Source organism: Dryobates pubescens, chromosome 1 (assembly GCF_014839835.1).
Source record: "Dryobates pubescens isolate bDryPub1 chromosome 1, bDryPub1.pri, whole genome shotgun sequence".
Lineage (NCBI taxonomy): Eukaryota > Metazoa > Chordata > Aves > Piciformes > Picidae > Dryobates > Dryobates pubescens.
This window is the reverse complement of record NC_071612.1, coordinates 37,302,150-37,329,442: the sequence shown is the minus strand read 5'-3', so window position 1 is coordinate 37,329,442 and position 27,293 is coordinate 37,302,150. Positions and strand designations below refer to the sequence as shown.

The window sequence follows — 27,293 nt, the reverse complement described above, 5'->3', positions numbered from 1 at the left end:
GGCCTCCCCAGTGCTGAGTACTGGGGGGCAATCATTTCCCTGGTCCTGCTGGTCACACTATTGCTGTATGGGCCAATATGCTGTGACTCTCAAGCTATTTTGTTATGTAGAAGAAAAAAGGACCAAACAAGCAAAAAAAAAATTCCCAGAGAGTGAGAATGTGTTCCATTTCCCAGAGGTTCACCCTCAGCAGTGTCTCAATTCTCTTTGAAATTTATGGCCTGAAGGTTTAAACAAAACCCCAAACCCATAAAAATTCTGAGTGTTAACTACAGCTGCAAATAAACCCCTAACATTCAAATACAAACCTCAAACTGACCTTGTGTGATGCAGTCAGCAACACAGAAATAGAGAACAAAAATGTGCAGACAGGGTACTACACTGATAATTACACCTCAGCCAGCCACAACAGTTTGCTTTGAGCCTCCTTCACACCACACTGCCAATACACAGCAAATCTCACTTCTCATGCCATTCATACACCATTGTCCTCTGCAAGGACAGAATGGAACAAATCAGTCATTGTAGTATCACAGAGGGACACAGGTTGAGAGGAAACAACTGTAAAGAGCTTCCTGTCATCTGTCACTTGGTTCCATACCTTATGAAAACATTTTGAGAATAAAGATAAGGTACATTTAAAAAATACTCCACCTCAAACACAATCAAAAGATGTGGTGCTGAGGGTCAAGGTCTAGCACCAGAAATGGCAGAGTTAGAGAATGTTTGGACCTTATGATCCTGAAAGGTCTTTTCTCCCAAGTCCAATTCTATTCTAAAAGTCTTGATACTTGAAAGGGAAAAGGCTTTTAGTGTAACCAGATACCAGCTTGGATCAAAACACAGATTTTCTTGTTTCCTATATAAAATATGGAACTAAAGTTTGCAATTGTCCTCTCTCAATAAAAAACTTCTCTGAAGTACATCACACAAGACCTTCTGGCTACCTCCATGAAGAATCACAGAACGGTCTGAGTTGGAAGGGACCTTCAAGAGCATGTAGTTCCAACCCCTCCTACCTTGGACAGGGACACCTTCTACTAGACCAGCTTGCTCAAGGCCTCATCCAACCTGGCCTTGAACACTTCCAGGCTTGGAAGCTCTGCAGCTTCTCTGGGCAACCTGTTCCACTGCCTCATCACTCTCATGGGGGAGAATTTCTTTATCATGCCTAACTCAATTGAGCTTCTGCCAGTTTGAAGCTATTAGATTTTGTCAGAAGTCCTTCTCCATCTCTATTGTACCTCCCTTCAAATATTGGAAGGCTGCTCTAAGGTCCTCCTGGAAACTTCTCTTCTCCAGGCTGCACAAACACATCTCACTCAGCCTGTCTTCATAGCAGAGGTGCTCCAACCCTCTGATCATTTTTGTCATCTCTAACAGTTCCATATCTTTATTGTGTTGGGGGCTCCCAAGCTGGATACAGGACTCCAGGTGGGGTCTCCTCATATCCAAAACAAACTCACAATCACAGAATTGTTTTGGTTGGAAAAGACCTCTAAGATCATCAAGTCCAAATGTCAACCCAACACCACCACAGCATCAAGTGCCACGTTCACATATCTTTTTGAACACCTCCAGGGACGGTGACTTCATCGCCACCTGATTCTTCCTACATCAGCTTGTCTTTTGTTAAGTATGCAGCATGCACCACTGAGTAGCCAACCTCACTGTAAAGAATTTCTTCTTAACAGTCAGTCTAAATCTTCCCTTTTCCATCTTAGAGCCATTTCCCCTCTTAAGCTGCAAAGAGACTGCATTATACACTGAGACTCTGCAAAGGCTCAATTCCACAGAATGGGTGCAGGCTTAAAGAAGTCACACACAAGTTTAAGAATCAATAGCTTTTTTTATTTACTGCTTGGTAGTACAAAAAGTTGTGTATAAACTATTTTGTTAAAAATACATCTGATATGCAAATTTAAGAAAAGCTAAGAAGGCAACATCTATAGCCCTGTAAAACAGCAGAGTGTAGTGTTAAATACAATGAAACAGGCACAGTTCCAAAACCCTTATTGAAGTAGCAAGGACCAAATAAGGTCTTGCAAGACCTTCTGTAAGTATTTCATACAGGTAAACAATGTTTTACACAGCCAACATTGGCATTTCTTTTCACCTACACAGTTCCAACAGAATCAAAATAGAAACTACTTTTAATTTAAGTTTAAAAAAAAGCAACACACCCAAACACCACCACATTTCTGTTTAAACTTTCTTCCATCCTTTTTGGCAAGTTTACTTGCAGCACTACCCCATCAGGTTTGTAGAGACAGTATTATAAAAACACATCCTCCTCCCTTTTGGTTTATTGGGTTTTTCTTTTTTAAAGCTTCTGGAACAGTCTATAACTGCATATCTCCTTTCTGAAAATTATCTGAAACTGCTTTGTTTCTGCCCAATACTCCCCTTTTCCCAGTAGCATTTTATCCTTGTAGCTCTCAGTCTCTTGGAAACTGAAAGGTAACTATTGTAACAAATACCAATTTAAACTCTCCTCCAAACATTAGCTCTTGAGACAAATCATCAAGTATGCCTGCAAGGTGAGCTTGGTGTTCATATTATACTTAAGTACTGAACAGATTGCATAAGCCAGGTTTAGGTTAATGGGAGCAGGAATGCTAAATACTCAAGTTTCAGTCCTGGCCAAACCCTTATTTTGGGTTCTCAGGTTTTTAATCTCTAAAAATACCCATTTAAAAACAGGAACAATAAAGCATTGATTCTTTTTCAGACCTTTGGTGGGTGCTGGATTGTTGGGTTTGGCTGGGTTAGTTGGTTTGTGGGTTTTTTTGCAAATATATCAATATATTGTAGGGGTGTTTTTTTGTAAATATATCAATATACTGCATTTATTTTATTTTTTGTGTGTAAATAGATCAATAAATACTTTTCACTAATGAGAAATCCAGTCAATGTTTCATGGATACAAGCAAAAGGAAAGCCATCAGCAGCACAGTCCTGATGAGATGTGGGAGTGTCTAATACATAAGCAAAAAAAAAAAGATTAATTTTTATCTTGTACACACTGATTGTTAACACTGCAAAAACTGAAAGCTGATTCTCAGACCTGAAGGAGAAACATGGTTTAGAACACTTGGGGCTAAAAGGATTGAAAGTAATAATTTAAAACAAAATTTCAAAGCCAACAGATTTTCATGGAGTTGATAAAGTAGATTAAGTTACTTTCTAGTTCCCAGAATATAGTGCAACCTCTAGTAAAAAGCATTCATTTACAGCTTATATTCTCAGGCACTCAGAACAAACGTTATTTTTTCAGTTTCTCTTACACAGCAAAGATTGCTGAAGCGTTGCAAAGGTTCCCCTCCCAAAACCAAGTTACAGGACAAAGCAAAGAGCATGATAAACAGACACAAAGAATTAACATCACAAAGCCATCGCTGGTATTTTTAGCAGTAAGTCACACTTAAAATATGAAGGGAGTGACACTGGTTTAAGATTGCAGTGCCAGGGAAAACAGCTACCCTCAGTCCAATAGAGCCACTCTGATGTACTTTGGTGGATACTCCAGAAACTTTTAATGCCAAATAGTCCATATCCTTATCTAATGCTTGAAACACGTTGCCTTAGCTAAATAAGGGACCTGCGGGCAAAGACAAGGGAAAGGCAAAACTATCAGACGCTCTTCAAACACAAATGATTAGTCACAACGAAAGGGGAGAAAAAGTGGCCTTGAGGAAAATGAGTTTCCAAGAGCTCACCCAGATGCACAGAAAAAGATGTTCCTTGGCATATGTTAAGCAGTAAAGGGGAAGTGGGGAAGACAAAGTTATTTAACACCTGCATACAGCTGAACCACTCTGTACTGTGAGGTAGCCTTCACAAAGTCCGAGCATTTATGTACTAGAGGCACACATGCAGACTTTGGCTGCCATAATTATGTCCTTGTATATTTTGCTTGGCTACTAGCAGTAAGATTAAAAGAATACTTTCATCTTCCAAAGGCTGGCTTTTTATCTTCAGCCAACACTTGTCAGTTCTGGAGGGGAAGAAGAGAGGAGAAATATCCAGATGGACCTGAGGGGTAAACACAGTTTATCTGCAGGGTAATCATGTTACTTGTAACATCGAGCTCATTACAAATGTTTCTCTAAGTACAAAATCTTTGGATTATTTGATAAGGCTTCTACCTTTCCTCTCCAAAACCTGATTTGAGTTTTATTTTCCAAGATGAAGACCAGCATTTGGTATGAGGTCCACACAGCTCAACAGTACTTGAGTGTTTACAACTTACTGATTTTACTGGTGAGAAACCATTAAGTGTTTAACCTTGCATGGAGTCCACCACAGAACTTGTAAAATGCTACACTGCCATAAATACATTTCCTTAAATAATATGCATCCCTTGGGAGCTTTCAGTTGTCTCCGAAGTGTAGCAGGCAAGTTCCTTCTACAAGTTCCACCTGCAAGAGAAGAGAACAATTCTAAAAATAAGCCTAAATAGCAAAATTTAAAGTTTTAGGATGATCACATCAATCAAAATTTAGCAGATGCTCCAAAATGAGAAAATAAATCACAATCACATGAAGTGGTTGCCATGCATTGCAAGTTTAGCAAGTGAAATCCTACAGGAGAGGGACTAAAAGTGCAACTGGTATTAATGGAAAGGATGGAGAAACACACAGACTAACTGACAAAGCGTACCACAGTGCAAAGCACACACAGCTTCCAAAAGGACATTAGGAATGGAAAACAAGAGACAGCTTCGGTGCACCAGTACCTTATGCTTACAATGGATGTGCAAGAGTTCAACTCAACATTTTGACTTCAATTGTCAGCTGTGTATCTGCTACTTTATGTGCCACTGAGCATATTTTAAATCAACTTAACTGGTCAAAGGCAGTCCGCTGAGAATGGGGACCTTGGAGGTGTGGAGAAGACTGCTACAACTTCAAATGATGCAGCCAGCAAGACACTAGGATAAGCTGAGCCACTGCAGAGGTCACCTCAGAAAATACTAAGAGCATGTCAGTTTACAGAATCACACACTCACAGACTGCATTGGGTTGGAAGGGACCCGAAAAGGTCATCTTGGCCAACCCCCTTGCATTCAGAAAGGACACCTCCAACTAGATCAGGCTGCCCAGGCCCACAGCAAGTCTGATCTTAAATGTCTCCAGGGACAAAAAGCTCTGAACTTGAGAGTAACACTGAACACAAGCAACCAGCAATATGACATCATTCAGGTACTGCCCACCTCAGCAACTGTGCCTCATGCACAAGTCTCAGTAACAACAGTGAAAGTCAGACCACAAAACTGCACAAAATCTACTACTGCCAAATGCTCTAACAAAGCTCGCCTGGCAGCAGTTAAGCACACATTTGTGTCTGCCTCCTTTCTCTGCATCTCAAGATCTGAGCCAAATTCTCCAAATCTATATGCCTTTGATCATAAATTTATGGGCTGGAGGCACAAAAGTCTTAAATGCTGCTCATCTCTTCAGTTCCAGTAAATGAAGCCATCAGAATTAATCAGAAGTCTGAAATAAGTTCTCTGAAGCAAAGGTCTAACTACCACCTGCTTAGAGGTCAACAGCTTCTCAAGGCAGTGGGCAAGATCTGCTCTAGAGGCATGCTGGAGATCAGTGGAACAGTCTCTCAAGCAAAATCTGTTTATTTTTGTAGTGCACATCAAACAGGTCTGGCTGGTTTCCCAGATGATTTACAAAACAGTTCTGTTGGACTGCAAAGACCTTTACAAGAGGTTCTGCTGAGCCATTTCTCTGCTATTAGAACATTTTTTTTAACCCTAAGGGAAGTGTTACAAGAAAAAAGCTGCCATAGATGGACATTTCAATTTTTTTATAGCTATATTATCATCTCTCTGGAGAACAGCTTATTTTTAGATTAAAGTAGCAATGGTTTAAATTTAGACACCAACTTTGAGGTAATTACAGGGAATTGCTTTATTTAGGAGAGGAAGAACAAATTAGAAAGAAAATTGGACTACAAAATGTTTTAAAGGGCTTTCAAAAGATAGGGGGTTTATCCCCCCCCCCTTTTTTTTTTTCTTTTATTTACACCCAGGTGCAGCAGAATTAACTACTCTTTTTTTCATATATGCCCTTTTCTTTCTAGTTCTAATGTTTAAAGAGAATTAGTCTGATTTTAAGTCAAAAACTGTATTAAGGACAGTCTGATCATGCTACATTCAGATATAGAACAGAAGAAAAAATTGCACAGGAATAAGAAGGTACTTAGCTGGGCACAAAAATGCCAATGTAGCCAGTGACGCCTCCACAGCTTCTCCAGACAACCTGTTCCAGTGCCTCACCATCCTCATGGGGAAGAATCCAGCCTCTTCCAGTCTGAAGGCATCACGCCTCATCCTGCCACTCCATGCCTTTGTCAAAAGTCCCTCCACAGCTCTCCTGCAGGCCCCCTCAAATACTGGAGGACTGCTAGAAGGTCTCCCCTAACTCCCTCACAGCAGAGGTGCTCCAGCCCTCTGATCATCTTCCTGTCCTCCTCTGCAGCCACTCCCAAGAGTTCCACTTCCTTCTTGCACTGAGGGCTCCAGAGTTGGATGCAAGACTGCAGGTTAGGTCCTCACCAGAGCAAAGGGGATGAAAACCTGCTCGTTACCTTCTTACCCACTAAGCAAAGAGAACAATTTACTTCATGACCCTCCATAGCTTTTTAAACACTTGGAGGCATACCAGATCCCTGTGCTTGTCCTCCTCTGTGGCAATGGTTTCAAAACATTGAGTATAATTTGATGATGAGGCAAAGACACTCTTAGTTCAACAGCCATACCTGTGCTGCCAGAAAAGGTTGGGAGGAAGTGTCCCACTGCATACCAGCTCTCTACTTTGTCTTCCTTTCTAAATGGATACAATTACAGAATGTTTTCTTAATGAATAAACAATGGATATAAAGAAGAGGCTACATCTTGCACCCTGGCCTTTTAGAACTTAACCTCAAGATGCTCAAGGGGGTTTGGGTCATTTTTACATTTTTACATACACCCAGTCTCCACTTGTGCATCTCCCTCTTGTATGTGAAGTTACAGAGAGTTTGATGGTGACCTGAGCTGATACAACATGACTTTATCCTCTCTCAGCACACTGAGAGTTTGGCACTGTGCACTTTGCTCACTCTTTTCCAATCTGGTACCCTTACTTTGTCATCTCAGAACCCCTTTTTTACCCCAAAGGTCAAGCTCTGTATTTTGCATCACACTTGTAAAGGTGATTGTAAAATCACCTTTCCCCCTAAGATTATCAACCACCGTGTCATCAGTTAGAAGCAAAGCATGTTAACTTACAGGGCTTCTTTCCCATAAGATTCTTCACTGTTAAGAGAAAAGGAATCAGGGGTGCATTCCAAGACCATGCCAGACATTTCTGACACGCTTAATGAGGTACCTCAAGGAATCTAGTGAAGTTGAATGACTCAGAAGAAAACCCCAACCTCCTGGCTTAGCAACCAACAGAGATCCCTGCGATAAGACCATGCCCATCTGTTTCCATTCACATGAGCCAAAGCTCCTCTGCTCCATCAGAGGAATTCCTAGGAAGCAGTCAGCTCAGCAGGCACAGAGTGCAGGGCAGCAAGCTCAGGAAGCAGTGCTGTAGTTATTCCAGTGAGGCAGCTGTCAGCAGCGTTTGTTTCTTTGGGGTAAGCAGCACATTGCCTCTAAATCTGAACCAGCATTCATTGCCAGAAGTTAACATACAATCATAGAATGCACTGGGTTGGAAGGGGCCTTTAAAGGTAATCTAGCCCAATCCTCCTGCAGTAAGCAGGGACATGCCTGAATAGATCAGGTTGCTCAGAACCCCAACAAGCCTGACCTTGAAGGTGATCTGTGGTGGTGGGACCTGCATGTCTGCCATTTCAAGGACATCGCTCACCTGTTCATCTCAACCCTGAAGGGGCTCCAGTACAGCACAGCTCTCCCTTTAACACAGGATCACCACTGGAGACCCCGAGTGTGACAGCACCTCTGCCAATAAAGGGTAATGATACTGGGGAGGGGGCTGCAGGCACCCCGCATAGAGCAGGGCACTACCAGAGACACATCTCATGTGCTACCACATCCCCAAGCTCCTGCAGCCTTCCCAGGAGCTGCAGGCAAAGTGGGGAGCAAAGCCACACAAACAGAGCCACCATGGAGATGCTCGTATTGTATCACTGATGGCACCTCCACAAAGCAGGTTTCATTTCAACTTCTGTTCCAACTACAAAATCTAAACAAAGGATTGGATATTCATTTGGTGGATAATTCAGCCCCTACCAATATTTCATTAATTGAGTGAGCTAGAAGAATTTTTGCAGACTTCTGTACTTGATTTTGCAATTGAAAGATGAGTTTTCACACAGAGCTGATACAGCTTTGTTTCTCTTTCTCATTACCTTCACTCATTTCATAACAGCCCACTTGCAATATGCGTTCCCACAGTTTGATACCTGCAGGTTTACTCTGAGCTTCTCCTCTCTGGCATCTCCTGTTTCTCAGGTCCAGCAGGTGCTTCACTTCCATCTTGTTTCACAGGTGTGGCAGGCATGTCCCCATTGACACTCTCCACACCAGTGACAGACATCAAGCTCTTCCGTTCTTTGGAATTCGATTTGTGCTCCACTTTAGTGACCCTAAACCTGAGGTAAGCAGAAGAAAGATGCAGCTGTATCTCCCCAGAGGTTCATTAGATCAGTCTCAGTAACCAATTTATTTCTAGAAGACATATGTGTGGGTTTTTTAGAACTCACTACAGACAGGAACACATTTTCAGGTACCAAGACCTCAGCAGACACACACATGGACCCAGCTTCACTTCAGAGCAATCTGCCTTCCATCCTATTCCCTACATGGACTTGTAGTGCTCACTGCTGCTGAATCGCTGCATCTCAGGGTTGCTGTTGGAAAGCAGAATCCACAGATTCCATACTACTACTTGGAACAGTAATTTGCTAAGACACCTACAGTGTAAGCTAGGAATCGGTACAGTCTGGGAGCTGACCTCCCACAGAGCAGCTCTAGGAGAGAGCACCTGGGATTGCTGATGTTCAACAGGATGACCATGAGCTCTCATGGCCAAGAAGGCAAATGGTATCTTGCACAAATTAAAAGAAGGGTGGCCAGCAGGTCGAGGGAGGTTCTCCTCCACCTCTGCTGAGCCCTGACAAGGCCTCACCTGGAGTACTGAGTCAAGTTCTGGACTCCACATTTAAAGAGAAACTAGGAACTACTGGAAAGAGTCCAACAGAGAGCCACTAAATACTGAGGGGTCTGTCTTACAAGAAGAAGCTGAGAGACCTGGGACTGTTTATCTTGGAGAAGAGGAGACTGAGGAGGGATCTCATTAATACTTGTAAAGATCTAAAGAGTGTCAGGAGGATTGGAGCCAGACTTCTCAGTGGTGTCCAGTGACAGGGCAAGGGGCATTGGACACAAACTGGAACACACAAAGTTCCATGTGAACAATAATGAAAAAAAATCTTCACTTTAAGGGTAGCAGAGCACTGAAACAGGCTGCCCAAAGAGGCTGTGGAGTGTCCATTTCTGGGGGCATTCCAAAGCTGCCTGGATGTGTTCCTGTGATTTACTCTGGGTGACGCTGCTCTAGCAGGGGATTGCTGCAGGCGATTTTCAGAGGTCCCTTCCAAGCCCTACCATACTAGGATTCTGCAGTTAAAAATAATGACACAGAATTAAGAGAAATTGAGAAATGTCAAATTCAGAAACAGAGGAATTTCTTAGAGTGCAATCCTTGTTTCTTTTTAACCGGTATCAACAGAGCAAGAGCTTTGGGTTTACAGCCACAGTAAATCCCCTTCTATTGACACAGTTCTAAATCACCCACATGTACTTCCAGAAATAACTTTGGTTTTATAGTAACAGTTACACAACCCAATCAGAGCTGCTAAGACCACAGTAGAATCGAGGATTCTCTGATCCAGCATGGGCCTCTGTCCTGTCCCTAAGAAAAGCACACAATAAAACGACCTAGGCCTCACCTTCCCACAGAAAGGACCGTCACTTCTCCAAGACGACTTCTCCTCTTCAGATTGGTGAGCTCTTTAGATTTGTGAGCTGGCTTTATAAGGTGCCACCGTTTGTGGCTACAACGAGTGCACACATCCTTTTCCACTACTCCTCCAACAGTATGGAAGTGGTGGCCTTTGCAGTTATGTTTGAAAGGAACGGCACCAGGTGACAAAGGAGACCCTGGACTCGTTGGACTCCCAGGAGAGGTAGGAGATAAAGGGCTGTAGGACAAAAAAACAAAAGTATAACAGAAATGGGATGTTTACTATAAAATCTGCTTTCTTATAAAGGACAAAAAAGGGATGAAATAGAACCTTCAGTTATGTCTAGTTGCTTCAGGGGCCATTTATTTGTGAGAATGTCTGGTTTAAGGCCCCCTCTGATGCCTTATTTTTGGAGTTAAAAATCACTTCCAGATATTATTCCAGATATATTCAAGATATTCCAGCTGCAGTTCTGTGTTTAAGGCAACTTATACAAAAAAAGTATGGAAATGAAAAAAATAAAACAACAAACACACACCAAACAATCAGACTAAGATAGAACAGGTTACATGAACCTATACTGATGAAGACACCTGATTAGCTGATTAAATTCACATTGAGAGCTACAGAGTATTTCTGAATTGTTACAGCATCTCTAAGAACTCACAGAAGAGCACAGTCCCACTACACTGCAGAGAGGCAAAACTAAAGCATCTACCATGAAGAGCAAAGGAACCAACGTATCACTCAGCTTAAACTTCAAGAAACCAGGGGGTTTAAAGTACCTAGAAAAAAAGAAAGTAGTACAACCACCAAAAAGCATTTATTAAGAATACCTAATCAAATTAATCTGATCTTCTTTCAACACAGAAGTACAGCTAGCATGGATGTAAAGCACAAGACAGACTTTGTTTGGACTTAAGCATCAATTTGGACACTGTCTTGCAACCCATCTGCCAAAGCAAGCTAGAGCTCAGTGCATCAAAGATGAAATTACTGTAGCATAAGCAGCACAACTTGTGTAAAAAGAAATCCACAAAAGACAAAAACATATCAGAAAGATCTGTATCAGTGGCTTACTATGAAACTGGAGAGACATCCTAAATGTGGTTATTCTGGTGCTGAGGATGCTCAGTGTGTGAAAAAGCTCCTTGAGTAATGGAATAGAAGATAATGAGGTACCCACGGACTTTGGATCATGCACAATGACTTGGAGAGGGTAAGATGAGAAATGAGGATTATTAATGGAGAGAGTGTATATGAAAGACACATTCAAACAGACATCAGTCTTATTAAAAACACTGGATGCGTTGAAGTAAGGACAACACAAATTTTAGTACTTCAGCAGAAAAATTTCACAAACCCAGAATAAAAAGCCACCAGCCAGATGATCATTCCTCAGAAAAAGAAGGTGACGATCGCATGATGAGCATGAATCATTAGGATGGTGGGACTTAAAAAGGACATATTTCACAGTGGAAATAAAAGGAGTGCAACCTGTGAACCTCAAGTTCCATTACTCAGCATTAATCATGTCTCAGCTGAATGTTCCATCCAGTTTTAGCAGTGTTATTTCAAGAAAAATATTAACAAACTGAAGAGACTCCAAAGGAGAAAAGAAAGAGCAAACGAAAGAAACACAACAAACCATCAAAGACTGGACTAACTTGGAGGCTTATTTTCAAAACAAAATTGTTGACAGGAGACACTGAATGGTTTTCAAATAATAAAATGCTTGAGGGAAATGAAGCAAAGTCTGTTCAACATCTCAGGCAAGGACAGGAGCTGATGGCTTTAGTGACAGAAAAGCAAATTTAACTTAGACATGACTATTCCTATCATTAGGAAGCATTTCACAGTGCACTGAACTCATGAAGAAAGAGTGGGTTTGCACTTGAGTTACTAAAGCTTTAGGAGCATATGTCAGAAATAATTTAAGAACACACAAGCAGTTTTCCCTTCCCCTTACCTTTTGCATTTTAATTGTATTTGAATAGTGTTAAGCTGAGGGAGAGTAAGTTTAGACTGGATCGTGGGAAGAAGTTCTTCAGTACAAAGGTGGTGAGACTCTGGAATAGGTTGCCCAGAGAGGTTATGAATGCCTCCTCCCTGGAGGTGCTCAAGGCCAGGTCAGAGAAGGCCTTGAGCAGCTGAGTCTAGTTGAGAGGCATCTCTGCCCATGGCAGGGGGGTTGGAGTAGATGATCTGTAAGGTCCCTTCCAACCTAAGCTATTCTGAGAGTCTAAGAATTCACAATAGTCACTAACTCCTAAAGTAACATCACATATCACTACACAAAAAAAATGGAGTTAAAATCCAAACAAATCTTTTTGCTGCACTACAAACATTTCCATACAAATAATTCCTAAGATTGAGAAGAAAGAAAAAAAAAAAAAACAACTGAACTGGCAAAAGGAGCTCAAAACCCAAACCTCCCACTGTTAAACCAGGAAATCAGCTGTTGTATACTCAACTATTTGTTTTGCTGCAACTACACATCCCCACTTCTTCTTTTAGTAATGACAGAACACTGCTCAAACCTTCATCGTCTTTGCCTTCAATATGGGAACAGGATTACAAATGAAAAGTATTTCAAGTAGTAAAGATATAGTTTAAGGTTACTTATGGACAGCTGTAAGTAGTTTTACACAGATGATGCATCTGCAACTTGAGGGCTGAACTACTGTCTTCTCTAGGTAATTCTCCACATGGGTGTGTAGTAAAAAACAAAAACAAAAACAAAACAGAGAGGTAGGTCAATGTTGTATTGTCACCACAATGATAAAGAAAACAGTAAACCAGGAGAGACAGACAGGGAAAGGCTATTTCAAAGTTAGCATCCACACAAATGAAATGCGTGCTGCCTCTTCTTTCAAGAGAGTAGCCAATTTGTAAGTAGCTTCACCATGAAGCAAACAAGTATTTGCAGCCCCTGTAAATCTTTAGCTCACAAAGCAATAAATCTGTTACACACCTAGAACACATAACCAGAACAGCCAGTTACTCACTCAGGGCATACATTAAAATTTAGTGACTCAGAGACATCACAAGGAAATCAAACTATTATCCTTTCAGCTGTAACACAGGAAATAAAACCCCTTTGAAAGGATCCATTTTTAATCGCCTCAGGAAGCATGCATTAAAAAGATGAGTAAGTTACCTTTCGGGTTCAAAGACACTGCTATCTGCTACCATGGCCTTTAACACATCAGCATTTGCTGCAATGAGAATAAATAGAGTTCTTCAGAAGTATACAGTGCTAACTTCAGGGAAATAAACAAACAGCAAAGTTAAAGCTCCTCAAAAAACTTCCATCTGAAAAGAAGACTGCATTATGTGTATCTCCAAGAAGGTATGACAGAGAATTACACTCAAAAAACGTTAGGATTTTAACATGAGCTACTAAAATGACAGTTCAAATGACACTCAAAGCTCTGCCACAAGCAGCCATAGCATGCAGCCATCCTCACAACAAGAGCTCTGAAAGTGTCAAAACATTCCTTTGGCCACAGAAGTGTCATAACCTCACAGGTAGAAAGCAACTTGATTAAAACCACCAGGCTAAGTGAGGCTTACAGAAAGCAATTATCAGACAAGAACTACCACACATTCCTAAAAGCACATGAGGTACCTAATCCCAGCCTCAAGGAAAAACACACAAGCTCCAAGCCCTAACACTCATCAAGGGAAAAAACAGCAAACCCAGCTCCAAAATACAACTTTTCCAGAGGACAAGCCTTCATTCAGAAGAATCTCAAAGCAAGTCCAATGCTTAGAAAACCTTTGCTTTCTACAAATGTAAAATTAGAAGTTAAAAGGTTCTTGTACTATAAAAGCATTGTCTCCTGAATTTTCTTCTACCAGGTAAGTATGTTTTGAACTGACCAAGCATTCCATGGGCTGCTTAAGTGTGATTTTGTTTGATTCAGTCAGATCTTCTTTGCCCTTTGCTTTGCACACAGCTCTAGTCTACCCTATTGTCTCAGTCAAATGACTTCCATCAGTTTTGAGACAAAAAGCTTCATCTGGTCAAAACATAAAAACTTCACACGCTTCAAACATCGCCATTAGGATAAGCAATCTGAGCTTTCGCTTCTCAGTAACACACACACAAAAAAGATAAACCACATTAAAATAAAAATCAGCCCAAAAGTTAAAATCTCAAGAAGTGCACAAACTGAACTTACCACACAAACTCATTTTCAGGTAAGCAAAAAAACCTTTCTTATTCTGTTTGAAGCTATTGCCTCCTGAAGGCAAATCTCAAAGGGTTAAGCAGATACAAAATGGCTACTAAATCAAAACACAGGAACACAGTTTTCTCAGATATTCTGAAGTATGGTGTTCTAGAACACCACCACAAAGGCACTAGTAAAATACTATACCTTCATTTTTCATAATGTAGTTAACAATTTGTCCCACAGTGTCGCTATTGTCATGTATAGTTTCATTCATTTCTGTGCAAGGAAATAAATACTTTGTCAATATCTTGGCTTTCCAAATCAAGAAGCAATTTACTTTAAAAACAAACAAACAAAAAACATCCCACACCCCCTCAAGACAGAACAAAACAAAGACAACAGGAAAAATGACATTAAAAGAAGGACACTTGGGAGAGAAAGATTAGATGAGATTTTCAAGTCCTTAAGCAGGAAAAAAATATAAACACAAGCTTAAGGAATCTACACATCAGCTCTCATATAGTCAGCTAAGACTGGCATGAACTCAGCATTTTCACAAACATACATCAAAGTTCTTTCTCTAGCTCCTAAGGAGACAAACAACAGAGCAATATTTCTAATTCTAACCACAGGGAGGGGGGAAAAAAAGCCAAAACAAAAAAAATCATTACATTTTCTCAAGTCACTGTTTTAAAAGCAAGTGTTACCTTCTAGTATAAGAGTGATTCAATTTAAGCTTTTCACCACAAGGACATCAAATTTGGTTTTTCTTCAATTAAAAATCTCCTATGACTAGAGAGAGGTTTAAGAAAGGAATCTCATGACAATACTTTTGGAACCAATTGCATCCATTACAATTCTGAAAGCTTCCTCAGAATAACCTCAGAAGGCAGAGAAAGACTGGGAAGAGAAACCTTATGAAGTCAAGCTTTGCAGTTCCCTAGTAATTGTTATGACTGCCTTGAAAAATTAATAACTAATTAGAAAATTGCTTCAGTCGGAAAAGACCTCTAAGACAACTGTCAATTAATTAAATACATAAAAATCACAAATAGATAATTAAATACTGAAAATCAGAGATTAGGGACTACAGAAAATCACAGATTGAGGCAAAATAGGTGAGGCCCCAATTTTTGATCCAAACAGTAAATTAGGTGCCTCCTTGTCAATTTACCGATCCTTGATCTTCAGCCTCATACCTAGACCTTCACAATGCAGTTTAGACATAGCTGCTTCCCCAAATGAAGACCTAAAAGTTGTCCCTCTTTAATCACCACTCTCCTTGCCGTTAGCCCTCAGATGAGCTAACAGACCAGCCAGTCCCACTCTGTACCTGCCTCAGGCAGTAACTGCTTGAGATGATCCTGATACATCCTTACTGCACTACATGGCTCTACCCTAACCACAGAGCCACTGCAATTTGATAATAATCATCCTCCTGACACAAATTAATTGAGAGCAAAGAAGAGGCTCAAAGTATTTACAAGTGACTTGGCCCTTGAATTTGCTATCCTGGGTTACTCCAGTCTTTCCCAAGTGCTAACACTCCGTTGTTCTTTCTTTGTTTGTTTAGGGAGTTGTTTAAAGCAAGAAGGCAAAATGAGGAACCATAAAAACCAAAAGCACAAAGGAAAACACATTAGAACAAAAACAGAAGTATCTGGGAACAAATTTCCAAGCAGCACACATGACATCAAACAGAATATAGACACTCAGTCCAAAGGTTCAGTTTTATAATGAGGGAGGAAATGAGGATGACACAGATGAGCACAAAAGGAACAAATGAAGATTGCTAAACATAAACCTAAGATATTTTAGGCTTTAAATGGCAGCTTTTTGTCACTCCTCAAATATCATTATGTATAATGACATTTTGTTGCTAACAACAAGTGGAATGCAGAAAAGAAATCTGGCAACTGCAGTGTCAAGCTGCAAACAGATACTCTGATCCCTCTGTGAACTCTGAATCAATGTCGGAGGATGATGAGTTGAAGTTTTGACTGGCAAAGGCCAAAACCCAAGAGATATATAAAGGAAACAAAAATATTTTCCTTCCTATTCTTTTGATGTCTAATACAGACAGCAAAATGACACAAGTCTCACAACACATTATTCCACAGCAGTAACAACAACAGAAGGAAAAAGCTGGGAATTAGACTGATTACCTATTTTTTCATCAAGTTTTTCTTCTTCTAGTTCTTCAGCCTCTGTTGTACAACGATATCCTTTTTTCTTAAGGACATGACAGATGAGGATCCCCAAGAGACCCATGATGAAGAAAACAGGAACCAATGCAAAAGCAATATACTCTGGGTGCTCAGCAGCCTTGCCATCACTGCCATCAATTTTAGTTGTCAGTGTAGTTCGTAAGTCGTAACTTGCCAAAACCTGGGCATTATCTACACAAATGAACAAACAGTTATTACTATCCACTGGAAAACACTTCAAAACATTTAGAAAATACCAAGTAGGACCAAACCCCCAGTGTCAATGTGATCAACCTTCTGTGATGACCAATAAACAGATACTCTGCTGGCTGTGAACTCAACACTTGCAGCAGGAGATATTTCCATTTCATAACGGTTTGTAGTGATAGGACAAAGGGCAATGGATTTAATCTGGAAGAGGGGAGATATAGCTCGAGGTGTTCAAAGCCAGGCTGGATGGGACCTTGAGCAGCCTGGTCTAGTGGAAGGTGTCCCTGCCCACAGCAGGGGATTGGAGCTAGATGATATTGAAGGCCCCTTCCAACCCAAACCACTCAATGATTCTATGGCAAATTACAAAACACTTAACACCAACCATCTCCCTGGGGAGCCTGTTTTAATCTTTGAGAACTCTTTCAGTTAGGAAGTTTCTTCTAATATCCAACTTAAACCTGGTGCAGCTTTAGGCCATTTCCTCTTGTCCTACTACTTGTTACTAGGGAGAAGAGACCAACACCCACAAAATAAAATAACTACAAAAATATTATTTCTCCAACATGCAAGATTATTCCTGTGTTTTTATCCTCTATTCTTCTTCTCCACTTCATCTTAAAATAGGTTGAGCAGAAAAGAATGACAACCAAAAAAAAGCCATCTGAAGGGGGCCTACAAGAAGGCTGGGGAGGGACTTCTCAGGATATCAGGTAGTGATAGGACTAGGGGGAATGGAATTAAGCTGGAGGTGGGGAGATTCAGGCTGGATGTGAGGAGGAAGTTCTTCACCATGAGAGTGGTGAAGCCCTGAAACGGGTAGTCCAGGGAGGTGGTTGAGGCCCCATCCCTGGAGGTGTTTAAGACCAGGCTGGATGAGGCTCTGGCCAGCCTGATCTAGTGTGGGGTGTCCCTGCCCATGGCAGGGGGGTTGGAACTAGATGATCCTTGTGGTCCCTTCCAACCTTGACTGATTCTATGAAACACTGGTGGCACTTGTTTGAAAGCACACTTGATAAAAATCTCAGTAGCAACGTGTTAAGCATGTCATAGATTGATAGGATCACAGAATAGTTTGGGTTGGCAGGGACTGTAAAGGTCACCTAGTTCCAAATGCCCGGCCATGGGCAGGGACGCCCTCCACTAGACCAGATTGCTCAAGGCTTTGTCCAGCCTGGCCTTGAACACCTTTCTCTACACCAATTTTCTAGACAATAGTAGAAATGCAAAGAGCAGAAAGAAATGCCAACAAACTAATGAAGCAATCACAAAGCTAAATGCAAAAAGAAAAACTCAGGATGTCTGCTGTGGACAGAGGAAAGCCAAATGGTCTAGCTTGCTCCCAAAACCAGAAGATAAAGCTGTTCACTTGTGAGAGAGGCCAGCAATCCCACAGATAACTGTATGCAAACTTTACTACATCAGTAACCTTTTGAAGGAGAACCAAATAATAAATTCAATTTAACACCTGAAAACTGCAATTGTTTTACACTCCAAGGAAACAGGCAGGGAAGGCTAAGGGGCTCCATCAGAAGGTTGATCTTAAAGACAGTTTACTTCCTGTAAGAATTTATAATTCATAGAATGGTTCAAGTTGGAAGGGACCTTAAAAATCATCTAGTTCCAAGCCCCCTGCCATGGTCTTACAGGAGCAAACAAGAAAAATTCCCTCTCTACACCTGCTGGCCCACACTTCTCTTGATGCACCCCAGTATACTCTTGGCCTTCTGGGCTGCATGAGTGCACTGCCAGTTCATGTTGAGCTTCTCAACAACCAACACCCCCAAGGTTTTTTTTTCAGGGCTACTCTCAACCCACTCCACACCCAGCCTGGATCTGTGCCTGGGGTTGGCCTGAGCGAGATGCAGGACCTTGCACTTTGACTTGTTGAACGTCATGCAGTTTGCACTGGCCAACCTCTCAAGCCTGTCAAGATCCTTCTGGACAGTATCACTTCCCTCAGCTGAGTTCACCATAGACCTTGATGTCTAAGAGTACACTCAATGCCACTGTCCACCTTGCTAACAGAAACTGACTCAAGAAGATTTGTATAGAAATTTGTTTGCTTTGGTGTTTTGCCATCCTGGCACTTCTCTCTACCTGTCATTTTATACCAGTGTACAAAGCAAAATGACTTGATGTCATCTACATAAAAGGGTTTAGGAGCAATATTCAGCACATTTAAGGTGATGTTTAAGGTGTGTTGCTTAAAAATTATTCTGCTACTCTCTGCCTTTACTTAATCCTTACCTAAAAAGTAAAAACACAAGGACTGCCAGCCTCAGACAAGTGTTTTATGGTGGATCTAACCATTATTACTGTGCCAGAAAGACAGTGTTCTTCCATCTCAGCAATGGCACCTTTAGGAAACATAGTATGAGGAAAAAAAGTTAATGAGAAAAGTATTTCATCCTTCACTAAAGTGGAAATTTAACATGGCCCAGACAGATCTATTCACATTCTAATAAAACACTGTATTCTCTCCATAGTAGTAAAATCATGTTTGATCACAAAAATATTCCAACATCACAATGTCTTGAAGGCTGTGGTAAAAATGAACCTGAAGAGGACCATGTAACTAAAGGCATTACTCTGTAGCAGACTTTCTTGCTCCTTAAAATGTTATGACATCACAGAAATGTGAGATGGGAGCAACTCAGAGAGGTCAACTCATTTCATCCCACTGTCACAAATCAGGATTAACTGTACCTAGATAACTATCTGCCCAGCATAGCTAAAGATCCTGCAAAGGTAATAGCTTGTCCTCCACACCTATTTTCTTTCTCACTGTAGAGTCAAAACAATTCCTCCTTTGTTAGTTACTATCACAAGATCAGATTCTGCTTGCACTGAGTTACAGAATTACTGTCTTTGGTTTTAGCTGGATGTACTTGAATAGACTTCATACTTAGCATGATCACTTGGGATCTCCCCAGTATGAGCCCAAATTACCTCAAAGCCTTGCCTTTAACAATGGGCATGAGACACCTCTAGAAATACGTAGTACTGCTTAAAGAGCAACTCAGATTCATGAAATATAAATCCTTTGTGTAACAAAGGCTAAACCTGTTTGACTATATATACACATACATATAGGTGCATACATACATATATGTGTGTGTATATACATACATATATATGTATATATATATATATATACACACATACCTATATATACACACACACTTCTCCAAAATAACAAATGATAGGATGAGAGGAAAAGGCTTCAAATTGTGCCTGGGAAGGTTTAGGTTGGGTATTAGAAGAAACTTCTTGCCTGAAAGGGTTCTCAAACATTGGAACAAGCTCCCCAGGGAGGTGGTTGAATCCCCATCCCTGGAGGTGTTTAAAAGCTGCAGAGATGTGGTGCTGAGGGACATGGTTTAGCAGCAGTCTTGGCAGAGTTAGAGAATGATTGGACTCAGTCTGAAACATCTTTTCCAAACAAAACAACTCTGTGATTGTAGGATTCTATAAGCAATATAAAATAATGCACTATATTCTTCTTTGCATCTTACATAAAACCTAAGCACAATCTACATCTACCTGATTGCTTCAAGCACATTCCAGTTACTTCGTAATCATTTAATTTACAGAAAGTAGCCCATGAACAATTATGTAATCGCTCTGCTCTAATACGAAAGAATCCTATTTGGTTACCCTGGATTTTAGGATCATGCTATGGCTTTTAAAGAAGTTTGTTTCTATTTTAAAATTTTAATTGTTCTAGCAATCTACCTGCTAGAAGTACATCCACATTCACTATCTTCTTCTCTTCCACAAAGTTTAAGGAGTTCCATGATCTTACTGCCTGTTTTCAGGCATGAAGCTTCAATGCGGCTCCCAATCTCACAGTGCACACAAACAAACCTTTGCTGGCCTTCATGTTAATTAATATTTAAAGAAATTACAGTCAATGTACAATCTATTTCAGTACAAATCAAATATTCAGCTGTAGCATATGATCTGCTCAAATACCTCAGCTAAGCATAGCTGGAAAACATGCCTCTGCAGCAACATCATCTTATTGTTTTCTTTCCCTGACCCTCACCATTCATGTCCCAGTTTACCTATCCAGAGAAAAAGGTTGACTTCAGGTTCAAAATAATTCAGACAGAATATGGTTTGCTTTGGGGGTTTCATGGTTATTTTTGGGTAGTGTTTCTGGTGATGGTGGTGGTTAGTTTTTTATTTCCCACCTAGATAACTTCTAATTCAATTCACCATGTGGACCTACACAATATTCCAAGGGTGTAATTGAAGGCCTCCTTAAAGCTGGCAATGCCATGAGCAGGAATAGAGAGGCAGCTGTGACCTCAGCCTACCCTGAAAGGAAAAGGCACCCAATGATCATACGTGCAGCTTCATCCTCTCCTGGCTCTATGGAAGTGCCTTGTGAACTCCATTCAACTGTTCAGCCTGGAGAAAAGAAGGCTCCAGGGAGACTTTGTAGTGGCTTTCCAGTACCTGAAAGGGGCCTGCAAGAAAGCTGGAAAGGGACTTTTTACAAGGGCTTGTAGCAACAGGACAAGAGGGAATGGATTGAAGCTTAAGGAGGGCAGAATTAGACAGGAAATTAGGAAGAAATTCTTTATATTGAGGGTGGTGAGACAATGGAAGAGATTGTCTATGTAAGTCGTGAATGCCTCCTCCCTGGACACGTTCAAGGCCAAGCTGCATGAGGCTTTGAGCAACCTGGTCTGCTGGCAAGTGTCCCTGCCAGTGGTGGAGAAGTTGGAACTGGATGATCTTTAGGGTCTCTTCCAAACCATTCCAAACCATTGTATGAATCATGACACCTTCCTATCTCCAGACCAGAAGGGTGTAATCTTTGATTTAAAGCATGCTTTTACAGTATAAAGCAAAATGGTTTTGATTTTAAAAATACTCTTAAAATCAGACACATGCACACACAAAAACCCGCCAACTTTTTATTAGCTTAATTTCACAGAACCACAGAATGTTAGGGGCTGGAAGGGACCTTGAAAGACCATCTAGTCCAATCCCCCTGCCAGAGCAGGATCACCTACATCAGATCACACAGGAATGCATCCAGGTGGGTCTTGAATATCTCCAGAGAGAGAGAGACTCCACAACCCCCTGGGCAGCCTGTTGCAGTGTTCCATCACCCTCACAGTGAAAAATGTTTTCTTCATGTTTACACGGAACTTCTTATTTCCCAAATACACACTAAACAACTCACTCTCAAGAATTTAAGAAAACTTTATTTCATAAAACTTAAAAGTAAAGGAGTTTAAATTAAATTAAACACCCAAACCAGCCAGCTCATGTCCCTCGATGTTTCAGCAGTGGTGGATGTTTTCTCAAAAGAAAGAGGCGCTAAAGCAGCTATTTATCTTTATTCAGATAGGAAATAAAGCATTCTACTTGAGCTGCAGTAGAGGATTCATTTCTGCAAATCTAATTTCCTTTTTTAGATTCTTAAGTGCTTACAGCGAGCTTGTTTAGAGCTCTGATGGTAATTACGTACTGATTTAATACAGGGGTTTAGTTATTTTAATGACAGTAAATTCAGCCAGAAAAGCTTGCTATGACTTTAAATTAAATATACTTTTCAGGAGTTCTCTGATTTAAATATTTCTCTATTCTGGACACTACAGTCAAACTGCCTCTACATAACTAAGCAGATGAAATAACACACAGTGATAGGACTAGGGGGAATGGAATGAAATGAAGCTGGAGGTAGCGAGATTAAGGCTGGACATGAGGAGGAAGTTCTTCACCATGAGAGTGGTGAAGCCCTGGAATGGGTTGTCCAGGGTGGTGGTTGAGGCCCCATCCCTGGAGGTGTTTAAGACCAGGCTGGATGAAGTTCTGGCCGGCCTGATATAGTGTGGGAGGTTGGAACTAGATGATCCTTGTGGTCCCTTCCAACCCTGACTGATACTATACTATGATACAATTTCAAGCACAAGTCCAAATATATCACTGCCCAAAAAAACCAGACACATACAAAATGTTTGGGCTTCTCTGCCTTATTAGTAAGGTGATAGCTACAGAAGAGACCAGGCAAGCAAGAAAAGGCAGCAGACAACAGGTTAAAAAAAAAACCCAAACACCAAAAATCCACAAGTTTTATTTTCTAAAGGAAAAAAAAACCAACAAACCAATGAACAACAAAAACCAAACCCTCTTAGGTGAAGAAAACCTATTGCCTACCCTTTGCTTCATCTATTGTTCAAGGAAATTGTACTTCAGGGAATATGCATGAACTGAATAACAACGGAAAGCCACCTATCATCGAAGAGGAACATTCAACAAGTTTATGAATTCCACTCAACTTCTAGCTTCCTTGAAGTCATCAGAACCTACAACCAGAAGTGAAATAAGCAGGAAGTCTGATGAGAAAAAGGAAGCTGCATGATGAAAGAACGCACTGACAACTAGCAAGAGCACTGCCAACTGCCTTAGAGGTTAAGCAAGGCTGTTTAAAGTTTGCTGTTAAGAACAGACCTCAAAACCTTCATTTAGAATCATTTCAGTTGGAAAAGACCTTTAAGATCAAATGCAACCACGAGAACAAGTCCAACCACTATATGATTTATCAAAAGCAGTACCTCAAAAAAGTGAGAAGGATCAGCCACAATTATTTAAAGCTCTTTGACAACCTAATTTGAGAACACGAATAGTAAGATGCATGCAACAAGTGTCAGGAATAAGAAGCAGCATCCTTACTACCCAAAGTTGTACTAAACCCCAAACTGCAAGTCTTCCATAGTACCTTAAGCTGGACCCTGCTGAAAGTCCTTAAATTAGAGACTGAGTCTTTGGCTTACTGAAGTCACCACAAAAAGTGTGATTGTGAGCAAACTTTGCAGTAGGTGTGGAACAAGAGCTTTCTACTCTGAGAGATAAGTCTCTGCCCTCAAGAATCCTCCCCTAATCTCTATTTATTTCTAAAATATGTGTCCTATCAACACTTCCAGAGCTGTCTGCAAAACGTTTTAGACAGGCTTCCCTGAAAGCCTGGGGGTGGGGAACCTCACGAGAGGTGACACCTTCTGTGTAAGGACAGGTCTTGTTAACAGCAAACAACCTGCAGCCAAAAGCATTACTCTACCATGCAAGTACAACAAATTTAAACCACTGCACTTTCTATCCTCCCACACAGAGCTTGCTAGGAACCAAAAGCAAGATCAAATCTAATAAATCATCTATTAAGAATTCACTGAGAAAAGCAATGAAAAGTAACCTGGGTTGAATCAAGAGAAGTATGGCCAGCAAGTTAAGAGAGATGATTCTCCCCCTCTACATCACTCTCGTGAGACCACACCTGGAGTACTTTTCTGGAACCCCTATTAGAAGAAAGATATGGACGTGCTGGAATGTGTCCAGAGAAGGGCCTCGAGGGTGATCAGAGGGCTGGAGCTCCTTGCCCATGAAGACAGACTGAAAGAGTTTGGGCTGTTCAGTCTGGAGAAGGCTCTGAGAAGGCCTTATTGTGGCCTTCCAGTACCTGAAGGGGGCCTATAAGAAAGTTGGTGAGAGACTTTTTGGGGTGTTGGGTAGTGACAGGACTAAGGGGAATGGATCCAAGCTAGAGGAGGGCAGATTTAGATTAGATGTTAGAAAGTTCTTCCCCATGAGGGTGGTGAGACACTGGAACAGGTTGCCCAGGGAGGTGGTAGAAGCCTCATCCCTGGAGGTTTTCAAGGCCAGGCTGGATGAGGCTCTGGGCAACTAGATCTTGTGGAGGGTGTCCCTGATCATTGCAGGGGGGTTGGAACTGGATGATCCTTGAAGTCCCTTACAAACCTGACAATTTGGTAATTCTGTGTAATCAGAGCAGTTTAGTTCTGTGGAGAAAGGAAAAAATTTCAGTATGGAGGGCAATAATAGGGACTGCCAGTTCCTTGGATGTGAGCACCACGCAGCTCCTACTGCAGTAATACAGAATACACTGTATTATATATACAGTGTGTACTGTATTATATATATACACTGCACTGACACTTTGCTTTTGCATTTCTGTTGGAAAACCTTTCATCGAATTTCTGCTTTCAAACAGAATATGCACTACACATAGTTACCCTATGCATTTCACAAAGCACACTTCACCAGTTGGGCTGTTAAAAAAATAAAATTAAAAAAATTAAAAACTCCTTCCTGGCCATATCAGCTATTTAAAAGCATTCTGTACCATGGATAGATTTGCAAGTAGAAAATTTGCATCTAGCAAGCAGCTTCAATCAATGCTACCAAACACATCCTATCAATGCACCTATGCAAACTAACATCTCGGTTTAGATGAGTCAAAAACCAATGTTCACCAAAGCCAGTATATTTCCTGTGTGAAGTTACAGCATTTGGTAAACTCAGAGGAAGGAGAAAATGAAATCCTATTCTTTCATAGCTTTTGTATTTCCTGCTGAACTTGGCAACTTTTGGTTCTCCTAAGGAAAGTCCTATTAATTTAGATACATCAGACTAAATTACTGCTCTCATTGTTAAGTCCTAACAATCCACATGACAGATTAAAAGTCCTCCAGTGAGGCTGCCTTCAAGCTCAGTAAAGCAATCCTGAGTATAAACATTTGTAAGAAGTCAGCAGCACAAGTCTATGTATACACATCCTTTGGTTTACTAAGCCAACTGTTTACACCCTCTTCAAGATGTCAACAACAAGTAAACTGCACAGTGTATCTCTCTGCATGTGCAAACATGCAGTGATGTGCCCACAGCAGCAGGCCATCAAAGAGCAAATTAATGATCTATTAAAACATATTGTACTAAGAAGAAAGGAGGAGGAAAAAAAAAAAGTTATCGAGAAGAAAAATCCACAATTCCTCTTATCCCTCCTCTCACCTCTGCATACAAAACCTGAAAGAAACAAGAATTAGGGCTTTGGAGAGCACCAACTATCAGTCAACACAAATCTGAAATTCAAGATGCTGAAACTCTTTCAGGGAAATAAATTCACAGATTGCATCAGGTTGGAAGGGACCCTCAAAGTTTATCTTGTCCAACCCCTGTGCAATCAGCAGGGATGCCTCCAACTAGATCAGGCTGCCTAGGGCCACATCGAATCTGATCTTGAATGTCTCGAGGAATGGGGCCTCAACCACATTCCTAGGCAACCCATTCCAGTGTTTCACCACTCTCACCGTGAAGAACTTCCTCCTTACGTCCAGCCAAAATCTACCCTGCTCCAGTATAAAACTAATGTCCTTCATCCTATCACTACAAACAGGGAAAAAATGAGAGGTCTGACCACACTAGTATGTTAAGCACCATTTTCCTGTCCCCAGGTCTGCCCAGTGGTATTTCTTCCTTCCCACTCCCATAAAGAGAAGGATGGACTGGATGACAAGCCATCAGCTCTCTGTATTTCAGGATACAAATAGCAAGTGGTAAATAGGCAAATCCTTTCTGACCAAGCTGGCCTGCAGCAAGTAATAATCACAGATGTACAAAGGTAACTACAGGAAAATTTTTCTGCCTAATTTTGTGCTAATAAGTATGCTGATGCTAACCGTTTCCACGAAGGGAAAGTTTACTCTCCAACAAGCTGGCACACCCTTATCAGTTAGGTACCACCCAAAGGTAATGAAGCTGATCAAATTCATACCAGGTAAAAATAAGCATCAGCCTGAACAGCAAACTTTGCGAAGCACAGACAACACACCAAAAAAAACCCAACACAATACCCACTTCAGACAACACAGCCACATAATCAGTTTCACTTTGAGATTATTAGAACCATAACATTTGGGGTTAGATATAAACAAAGAAAACGTCATTTTAAACTAACTTCCTCTGGCAGTTGTATGTCTTGCGAGTGTTCTTCAGCGATCTTTAAGGGTTACAGTGACATGAAAATCCAAAAGCTAAACTCTAAGCCGAGTTTAACCTCGCAACAGGCTGTGAAGGAGGCGCAATTAATTTTATACGTCGTGAGCCATCCGATTACAACCCAAAGTGTAAACAAAGCCGGAGGAGTAGCCAGACTCCCATTTATGTAGTTCGGGGGGCTGCGGCAGCTTTAAGTACAGTGTTACGGCTGAAGGTACTTGCACAGGGAGCACAGACACCACCGTCTCTCTAAGCTCTCCTCAGCGACCCAAGGCGACCTCGGGACCCATGGAAGCCCCCGCTCCCGCCCCCGCTGGAACCGCCAGGCTGGCAGGCGAGAGAATTTCGGCCGCTGCTACCGCGGAGCCCCGACCGCCTTCCACCCTTCTCGCTCCTCCCGGGCTGCCCAGGGGCCAGGGCGCAGGGGAACATGTCAGTCTCCTGCTACTCCCCTACGGGCCGCGGCGCAGGGACTAGGAGGTCAGGTGCCGCCGAGTTACCCGCTTCGCCCCCGCGAAGCTGGGGGAGAGAAGGGGGTGTGTGTGCTCCCGCGGGAGAGGCGGCGGGGGCAGCCGGGGCACCCGAGGAGCGGAAGAGCCCGGCCGGGCCCCGCGACTCGCACTGTCCACCGCGGTCACAGGCAACCGGGCAGCAACACGCAGGGAGGATCAGCAACCGCCGGTGGGGAGCAAGGGGGTCCCGGGCTGAAGCATTCCCTCTGACAGAGCTCCCACCCACGGCGAAGGACCGAGGCCGTAGCGACCCACCGAGAGCGGAGCCGTTGCCTCGCCAGACAGCCGTCGAGCCCACCGAAGGGAGAGTCGGCGGGACCCCGCCTGCCGCTGCCGGAGCCATACCCAGAGCTTAGCCCGCGCTTCCTCCGTGCTGC

General features: G+C 41.7%; 1 protein-coding gene across 1 annotated transcript; it reads right to left on the bottom strand.

Annotated features, from left to right (window-relative positions):
• Positions 1–3,648: 3,648 nt before the first annotated feature.
• RELL1 (RELT like 1) lies at positions 3,649–27,293 on the bottom strand. Its single transcript, XM_054164148.1, has 7 exons — positions 27,172–27,293; positions 16,340–16,573; positions 14,379–14,450; positions 13,154–13,211; positions 9,979–10,230; positions 8,437–8,619; positions 3,649–4,426 (listed from the first exon to the last, which is right to left on the bottom strand). The coding sequence occupies exons 1-6, from the start codon at positions 27,257–27,259 to the stop codon at positions 8,439–8,441; spliced, it is 885 nt and encodes a 294-aa protein (XP_054020123.1). The 5' UTR covers positions 27,260–27,293; the 3' UTR covers positions 3,649–4,426; positions 8,437–8,438.